The 8,758-nt window shown below is 60.3% G+C and overlaps 1 protein-coding gene across 1 annotated transcript in view; it reads left to right on the top strand.

Annotated features, from left to right (window-relative positions):
- Positions 1–4,444: 4,444 nt before the first annotated feature.
- Positions 4,445–8,758, top strand: part of TSPEAR (thrombospondin type laminin G domain and EAR repeats) — a 126,670-nt gene continuing 122,356 nt past the window's right edge. The window contains exon 1 of the mRNA XM_021071520.2: positions 4,445–4,943. Within this exon, the coding sequence (XP_020927179.1) occupies positions 4,859–4,943 (85 nt within the window). The 5' untranslated portion in view covers positions 4,445–4,858. The remainder of the gene's footprint in view (positions 4,944–8,758) is intronic.

The raw sequence follows: 8,758 nt of genomic DNA, 5'->3' as shown, positions 1-8,758 counted from the left end.
TTGGATGTGGTGACGCCTCCAAACCCAACTGCTTTCCCGTTGGGCTCCGGGCTGAGGTAAGCTCACCGGTGTCACTGTTCCCAGTATTGTTTTGAAGGCTCCAGCTCATGCCATAAAGTTAGAAGACAGACGGGTACACATGTTAAAACAGAGGGGCCAACGTTATTTTTATTTGAAGACAATGTTTGTCTAGGAAACAGGAGTCTAAAACCCTGTAGTAAATTTCAGGTTGCCGGATCCAAGATAACGGCACAAAAGTGAGCTGGTTTTCTTTCTACAGCAACAACCAGTTACAGGTGGAAATGGGGGCTTTTGTTCACAGTGATGATAAAATTATACGTAAATTTATCAGCTCTCTGCAGGAATAACTGCACAAAAAGCACAAAGCCTCTCTGTTCAAAACTGTAAATGTGTTTGATGAATTGAGTTCAAGATTGGAACAAACAGAGAGATACACATGTCCCTGAGTGGGAAGACGTCCTATCATAAAAATAGACGGTATTTTTTTTTTTTTTTTTTTGGTCTTTTTGCCATTTCTTGGGCCGCTCCTGTGGCATATGGAGGTTCCCAGGCTAGGGGTCTAATCGGAGCTGTAGCTGCCAGCCTACGCCAGAGCCACAGCAACACAGGATCCGAGCCGAGTCTGTGACCTACACCACAGCTCACGGCAACGCCAGATCGTTAACCCACTGAGCAAGGGCAGGGACCGAACCCGCAACTTCATGGTTCCTAGTCGGATTCGTTAATCACTGCGCCACGACGGGAACTCCAAAAACAGACGGTATTCTGAGATTAATCTGTAAACGGACTGCCATTCCAGGAGGTATATCTGTAATGGTTTTTGCTCGCTTGTTCGAATTTCACTGGAAAGTGGAGATGAGAACCAGTCGTTTTTAAGTTCATCTGGGAAAACCTGTGAGAATTACTAACACATAGTTGAAAATGCCTGTATCCTTTAGCCGCGTGTATGAGCACTTACTATAAATGCTGTTGTCAAAATAATAGCTGGCAAAGGAAAGAGACAGGAGATTAGTAGAACGGAGATGAGTGGAGTGGCTCCAAGTGTGCGTAGAAGCCTAATCCGTCCCAAAGGGGACATTTTAAGGCAGTGGGAAAAGAGGGCTGCTAAACGAGCATGCGTGTGCACCAGCTTTCTGGAAACAGAGTTCAGCTCGCTGCGTTCGAAGGGTCGAGACCACGCTCCGGGTGGAACAGAGAGCTGCACAGACACAACACAGCAGCAGGGAAACGGGAAAGCCTTTTAAGACCCACGAGTCTTAAGGAAAATGTTGCTGAGTAGATAAAAAACGTTAATACCTGGCAAAAGACAAAAGCATTGAAAAGCATTTTAGCAAAGGATTTAAAGCCAAGCATCAAGAAAGAAGTGATGGGGAGAAAACATTTGCCACAACCCTGTACAGCAGGCAACGGCTTAAGAGCCCTCGTATCCAAAATAGGCTTCTTGCGACAAGAAAAGCAAGGTCTCATCCTCTTATTCAATAACCTGGTGAGACCGGTGTCATTAAATCACTTTCAGAGTGGACTTCTAGCCTGCATTTCCTGGACCGGGCAGGCCTCACGTGCTCTCTCCAGGGGGCGTCAGGGATTGCCAGGAGCACAGGCCCCCCAGGGTGGGGGCGGGGCTCGATGCCCACTGTCCAAACTTGGCAGGTCCTTCCACGTCTATGTAGACTCGCCAAAGGTCTCTTCTGCTTCCGAGATCTTTCCAAGTATCCTTAGGACAGCGGTCATTAATCACCAAACTGTGGCCTATTGCAGGCGAGTGTGTGTGTCTTTAGATTCCTAAAAACCACTGGGGCTCAACAGCAGACGACACAGGTCGTTTAATAGAAAACCCGGGACTGGGACATCAGCATTGTCGTGCGGCAGGCAGGTACCGCTGCGGAAGTCTCTCTTACGCGTCCCCTCTCTTCGTTTGCCTGGGGAAGCCTCACCTCCTCGGGGTTGAACAGCGGCTCGGGGAGGCGCCGGGTGGCAGTTGCGTCTGCAGCGTCAGGTGCCTGGGCCCCATTGGAGACCTGAGCGGTGGCCACCTCCCCTCCGTGGCTGGGGGGGCAGTGGGGAGGGGCGGCCCCAGAGATACCCAGGGTGCGTGTTGGGAAGTTCCTGCAGGATTTCCCGTTTTCATTTGGAGGCAGGAGGCGCTTCCTCCGGCCCGTTCCTCCTGGCCTTTACCCGGCCTGCTGCCGGGAGGAAAATCCTGCCTGCGAAGGTTCGGGTAGGTTCCGAAGGATTTGCAGAGGGATGTCCACCTGCGGCACTCTGGCAGTGCCACGCTCCGGGCTGGGACACTGCGGCAGGAACACGTTTGTCTCGGTGGGCTCTTGGGACACAGCTCTGGGCTTTGGTGGCTGTGACGTGAACAAGTGACCTCGGGACACACAGCCTTGGGGGAAACTGGGGTAGGAAAAGCTGTAAGCAGTTTTCTTTCTTTCTTTTTCTTTTTAGGGCCGCACTCGGGGCATATGGAGGTTCCCAGGCTAGGGGTCCAAACAGATCTGAAGCCACCAGCCTACACCACAGCCTCAGCAACGTGGGAGCCGAGCCGCACCTTCGACCTACACTACAACTCACGGCAATACCGGATCCTTAACCCACTGAGCCAGGCCAGGGATTGAACCCGTGTCCTCATGGATACTAGTTGGGTTCGCTAACTGCTGAGCCACATCAGGAGCTCCTGTACGCAGTTTTCTTTGTTGCCGAAGCCACAGAGGCCTCCCCTCTCAGGTGCCTCTGCCTGGGCCCTCGGAGCCCACGTGCCTGGATGCAGGTGGATGCTGCTTTATGCTGCCTGTGCCCACCGAGAGCCCCCCAGGACGCCCTGCCGTGCAGCTCTCAGCGGCACACCCGACAGACAAGGGGACAAAATGCAGAGCATTTGTGTGGCATGTCCACGGTCACACGGGAACCAGCCTAGAGAGGGCAACGCTGAGATTTTTCTGTGTTCAGCAACATGTTTTTGTAGTTTTAAAAAATTAATAACTTTGGAGTTGCCACTGTGACTCAGCGGGTTAAGAACCCAACTAGTATCCCTGAGGATGCGGGTTTGATCCCCAGTCTCGCTCAGTAGCTTAAGGATCAGGCCTTGCCGTGCGCTGGGGTGCAGGCCGACAGCTGCAGCTCTGATTTGACCCTTGGCCCAGGAACTTCCATATCCCGCGTGTTTGGCCATGAAAAGAAAAGAAATGAAGAGTTTTTCATTAGTTAACCTTTGTTTGTCGTCACGTCTCACTGGTCTCACTGGATCAAACGTAATAGGAGGAGGGCCTTTCGGAAGAGTTCAAGCTACAGAATTTGATTTTTCAAATCTGGTTGTTAAGCAATATACAAGGTTTTCTTGTCATCGACCAGTTAAAAGTCAGCAAGAGACTGGGTGTCAGAGGTCAATGGTCATGTGTCGAGGTCAGCGGAGTCACAGTGACCCCTGCACAAGGGCCACCTGCCCATCCTGTGGGAAGTCACCTGTCCTGGCCTGCCCCCCCCTGCCCCCGCCCAGGCCACTGGACCTCAATGTTCCCATCAACTGAGAAAAGTTGGATCCATTCGGTTTGAAACGGCTGCTCTCCCACCCTCGGGTGGGGGGCGCGTCCTTTCTCTCATCAGTGACGCCTGTACGTGTGCGCGCGCGCACGTGCGTGTGTGCCCGTGTGCGCGCGTGGGTCACAGCTCCCCATCCACCTTACCCTGTGTGCCCAGTGGGCGGGCGGCTGGAGCAGAGGGGAGCGGGGCAGGTGTAAGGGGCCTTCTTCGTGTCTCCCCAGAGGACAGAGACCCTGTGACCAGGACATAAACTGGCTGTGGGAACAGACAGGGACAGAGAGACAGACGGGCGGGCTGGGGGGGAATCTCTAGTCATGGGGCGTTTTATGGGAAGCGGCTCTGACACCTGCCCCCCCCACTTTTGTCTCTCCATCTCTCTCTCCTCCCCCTCCTTCTCTGTCTCTCCCTCCCTCCCCCCAGCTCTGTCTGTCTCTCCCCCAAGCCCTGTCCTGGGGGCTGTGGCCCCCACAAACCCCTTCTGTGTCAGACGGGCCCCTGCCCACACCTCAGAGGTGGGGCTTCCCGGGAGAGGCTGGGGTTCGCAAGGCACAGGGGCCCCTTGGCGGCCTGTGAGCTCTCCCGAGGGGTGCGGGGTGGCGGGCCGGGCGCTTTAAAAGAGAATAATCCCTCTTAATAACAGGGACGGACCGAGGTTTTGCGGGGCCAGCCCTCAGTGACCGCGGCTGGGGTGAACGACCCCCCGAGCCCGCTGGGGCCCCTCCCCGCCCCCAGCGACGCCCCCGTCTCCTCATTAGCTGTTCCCTTGAAGGACGGACTTCCCTCCGGAGGGAAATTCCTGAAACCCAGCAGTTGACAAACCCACACCCCCTGGGGAGGGAGGGCCGGGCTCAGATAAAAGCCTGGGCGGGAGCCCAGCCCTCCTGGACGGCCACTGCGGGGACGGGGACGCGGACGGGCCGCCGCCGCCACCGCTCTGCCCCTGCAACCCGCGGAGCGCGCCCCGCGACGGCTCCCGCCCGGCTCTCAGCTCCCCCGGGGGATCCATTTCCGTCTTGCCTTCGCCGGTGACGCCGGTGACGCACTGCAGCCCCGCGGAGATGCTATCTCGTCACCTGCAGGCCGGGACCCCCGCCCGGGCGGGAAGCAGGAGATAGAGCCAGGCGGCCGCCCGCCGGCCCGCACCCCGTCCCCTGCGGACCTCAGGGATGTGGCCGCCCCAGTGACGGCCCGCGGCCCCGAGGCTGCCCTGGTCGGGCGGAGCCCGGTGTGAGGAGCGGCTGCTCCGGGCGCGGGCGCGTGTGGAGCCCCTGGATGGAGCTTGGGACCCGGGCCCCTCATGTCTGTCCTGCTGACTCTGTGTGTGGCGCTCCTGCCCCTGGCGACCCCCGGCCAAGGCGTCCGGCGATGGGAGCCCTGCACGGGTAAGTGGGGGCCCAGCGTGGCCTGGGGTGCACGCTGGGGGCCAGGAGGGGTGCGAAGCCACCGTCGAGGTCGGGCTGGCTTTGGGAGCAGCAGCACTTCGCCGGCAGATGAAAGGGAGCAGCAGGGCGCTCACAATAGAAACGCTAACAGGGTGGGGACGCCTCCCAAGAGCCACCTCCCCCTTGGAGGCCCTTCACAGGACTTACCTGCTGGGCCTCCCCGGCGGCCTCACACCTGCTTGAGGAATGAAGCCCGCAGCTGGCGGGTGCCTGGCAAGGGTCCCTGTGATGCCTCGCCCGCCCGCCCGCCGGGGCCCGCCATGGACAGAGAGCCACCCAGCAGTGCCCGGGCTTGGCCGTCCTGTCCCACGAGAGGCAAGAAACGCGGGGCCAGCCGCAAGCAGGGACCCCCCAGAGCGGATGCGGGGAGGGGGTTGACCTGCCCATGACTGTGACCTCATCATGCCCTTCTGGACTTTCTACTAAGAGATTTTATTTATCAAACCAACACGAAGAAACAGTAACAGGGCAATGAGAGCCAGTGGCCAGAGCCGCGGGGGGCGAGTGATGGCCATGGGCCTTGCGGAGGGCAGCAGGCCTGTGTCAGTGGTGTCAAGGGAGGTGCCAGGGCGGGTGGGTGGCTCCGGGTTTATCTGCAAAGAGCTCATCCTGGGTCCTGGGACCCTCCGGGGTCGCTGCACATTATGGCTTTTTGCTCGGGTGGCGCTTGGTTCCCAGCGACAGGACCGGGGGTGGCTGGTGAGGCTCCCCCGTCTGGCATGCTGAACTGCACGGTGTGTGTGTGTGCAGGGGTGGGGGGTCTAAAGGTCCCCAGCCTCCTAGGAGACAGCTGGGCGGTGCGGGCAGAGGTGCATAGGCCCTGGGGTGGGCGTTTTGGGAAGGACTGGAGCCCCTCCTGGGCCCCCGAGGCAGCTGCACCTGCCGCGCTCACAGCCTCGGGAGGAGTGGTTTGCAGCCACACAGAAACCAAGTCCACCTGTAGGCCTGCGTCCCCCGGTTTCAAGCACAGGACAGACCAACACTCGGGGTCCAGGGTGCAGCCTGAGCCGCCGTCGTCCTGAGCGATCGGTGTCTCCCCGGTGGGGGTGAGTCACAGACGTGTATCTTCATGTTCCCTTCAGCCCTGGGAGCAGGATCAACCTGCATATTAATAATAAAGGTTATTTATAAAGCCCGCCCCCCTCCGCGAAGGCATGTTGCAAATAGTTAAAAGATGACCCAGATATAAATACCACGAACCAGGGAGGAAAGATAAAAGCCAAGTAAATAACATTGAACTCAATTTGGAACGCTCCCAAGACACTTGATAATAGCCCGGAGCCAGATGGTTAAAGAAGCCACTTTGGTTGCATTGGGGTTGGAAAAGCACAGGGGTTGACCCGGCGGGTGCATGCGTGGGGCTGGATTTCACGTCCCCTTAGCCCTGGCTTGGGGTGGACGTGCTGAGGCCTTGGCTGTGAGGACCCCGCCCCCGGGTTTGAGGTCCTGCCCACCCTGGTCTGCGTGCCTGCTGCTGCGAGGGGCTTCGGGGCTTGTGCGCCCCCGTCCTGGGCACCACACCCTTTCTCTGGGCAGCACAGTGCTAGGGAGGGGGCTTTGCTTCCAGCACTGTCCCATCTCCCTTTGCGGCAGGGTACAGACTCGCTTGGGTTGCAAGGAAGCTCCCTGGGAGGAAGGCTGTGGGTCAGGAGGGGCTGCGATTGTCAGGTGTCCCCAGCCCAGGAGGGCAGTGAGGGGAGGGCTGTACCTTGACACCTGCGCTGAAGAGTTCGCTGGGTCTGGGCCGTGGCGGGCGGCCGGAGGGGCCCAGGAGCTGGACCTACAGGGGATGACGGTGCAACAGGACACGCGTCTGGAGGGCTTCAAGCCCAAGGTCCAGGAGCCCCGGGAGGGACAGTCCAGGAGGCCCGGGGGTGGACGGAGGGCCGTCTGGACCTGAAGCCAGGCAGCAGGAGCTGTGCTGACAGCTGACAGCGGGGGGCCTGGGCGGGGCTCCGGGGGCTCCCGGGGTCCGCAGGCCCGTGGGCAGCGGCTCACGAGCACCCTTCTCAGCTGAGCTTGCCGCTCCAGGACGTCTTTACAGGAGGTGCCGGGACCAGTTTGGGCGATGGGGAAATTGAGGTTACATGTCTGCCCAGGGTCTGGTGCAGACTCTCTGATGAGGGGTGGGGCCTGGGGATGCGTCAGGTCTCAGAGACCCTCAGCCAAGCCAGAGCGATGACCCCTGACCCCGGCAGGCGGGCTGCACGAGCGAGGCTGCTGTGATGGGCTGGGGTGGGGGGCAGGGAGGTGCAGGCCAGAAACCGGCTGCAGCTGCCGGACCAGCCTCTGGGCCGGAGGGTGGGCGGTGGGCACAGATGCTTGCGGAGCGCCCTGGCTCAGGGCACCTGGGGGGCAGTGGGTGGGCTCCTCGGAAGGGGATGAGTGAAGCCCGCAGGACTCTGGGGCGCGAGGCCTCAATGGGCCTCCCTGACCCCAGAGGCAGAGGCAGCCTGGGTCCTTGGATCCTCCTACCCCCCCCCCGCCCCCGCCGCTCACTGAGCCACCCAGCTGCCCTGGGACCGAGGGTGAAAAGTGATTGTAAGGCCCTCCCAGCACCCACAGGAAGTCCATGGTTCTGGGGTGCGTGGGGCCAGGGGATGTCCTGCGGGGGGCAGCTTGGTGGCCTGTGTTCTAGACCTGGGCTCTCGGCCGGGGAGTGAGCGTCAGCCGTGGCCAAAGAGCCTGTCATCCACCCCGACTCAGCCTGTCCCCACCCCCTGGCATCTCCACGGGGACAGGAGGTCAAGCGGGGTTCTGTGGGGGCCTTAACGGCCGTCCTCACCCCTCCCTCCCTCCTTCATTGGCCGAAAAGGGAGGGGAGACACTGCCCCCGCCCACCGGGAGCAGGTCCCACTGTCACACCACAGCTCTGCCGGTGGCGCAGCACCAACAAAGGCTCTGCAGTTGGGTGGGGGCGGGGACCCCAGGATGGGTGGGTGGGGTGCCCAGGAAATGAGGCTTGCATTTTAAAGACGGAGGGTGGGGCGGCAGCGGGGAGTGGCCCAGCGAGAGGCACCTGGGGGGCAGGAGGCCCTCCCCTTCCTGCGCTGGCGCAGCGGCTCCCAGGAATTCTGGCACCCGGTCCTCTGGGCTCCTTTAGGGAAAACGCTGCAGGAAGGGAGGAAGGGCAGAGCTTTAGGCCCCGCTCCCCAGCGAGTTGGGGAGTCCCAGGCCCTGGCCAAGCCCCGCCCCGCCCCGCGGTTCCAGGGAATCCCGGGTGGGCACGACGCCCCCTGCTGGGCTCCCGTGGCGTCAAGCGAAGCCGCTGGGTGGTTTGCAGTTAGGAAGCCGTCCCTGGGCTCCTGGTCGCTGTCCTTTGTCCATGAAGTCGAGGTTTCCCGCACGGACCCCTTATGCTGGGAGCAGGGAGGCTGCATGGGAGCAGCCCCAGCGCCAGCCCAGGACTGGGTTCAAGACCCAACTTGTCTGAGCTTCACACCCGGTAATCCCCAGCACATGGAACCCCTTCTAGGGTGCCCCGGGGGGAGAGACTGCCAAGTCGGGGGTTCTGGGGAGACAGAGGCTGCTTGACAGACTGTCCCAAAGAAATGCCGAGGCTTTTTAATTTTGTCGCTTTTAGCAAAAGTCCACGCGTGTTATTAAACGGCCCTCCCCTCCCCCACCCCGTCAGTCAGGCTCAGCCACCTGTGCCCTGGAGGAGACCCCACCTCGCCCCTCACCTTCCTCTCTCCATAAACAAATCTCAAGGGAGCCACCCCTGCATTTCCAAGCACAGAAGAGGCCAGACCCAA

Source organism: Sus scrofa, chromosome 13 (assembly GCF_054392235.1).
Source record: "Sus scrofa isolate SSC_HxYL_T2T_F1_AM1 chromosome 13, Sscrofa_HxYL_maternal_Yorkshire_Landrace_v2.0, whole genome shotgun sequence".
Taxonomy (NCBI): domain Eukaryota; kingdom Metazoa; phylum Chordata; class Mammalia; order Artiodactyla; family Suidae; genus Sus; species Sus scrofa.
Note: the sequence above shows the minus strand (reverse complement) of the source record. Positions and strands in the feature narration are given on the sequence as shown.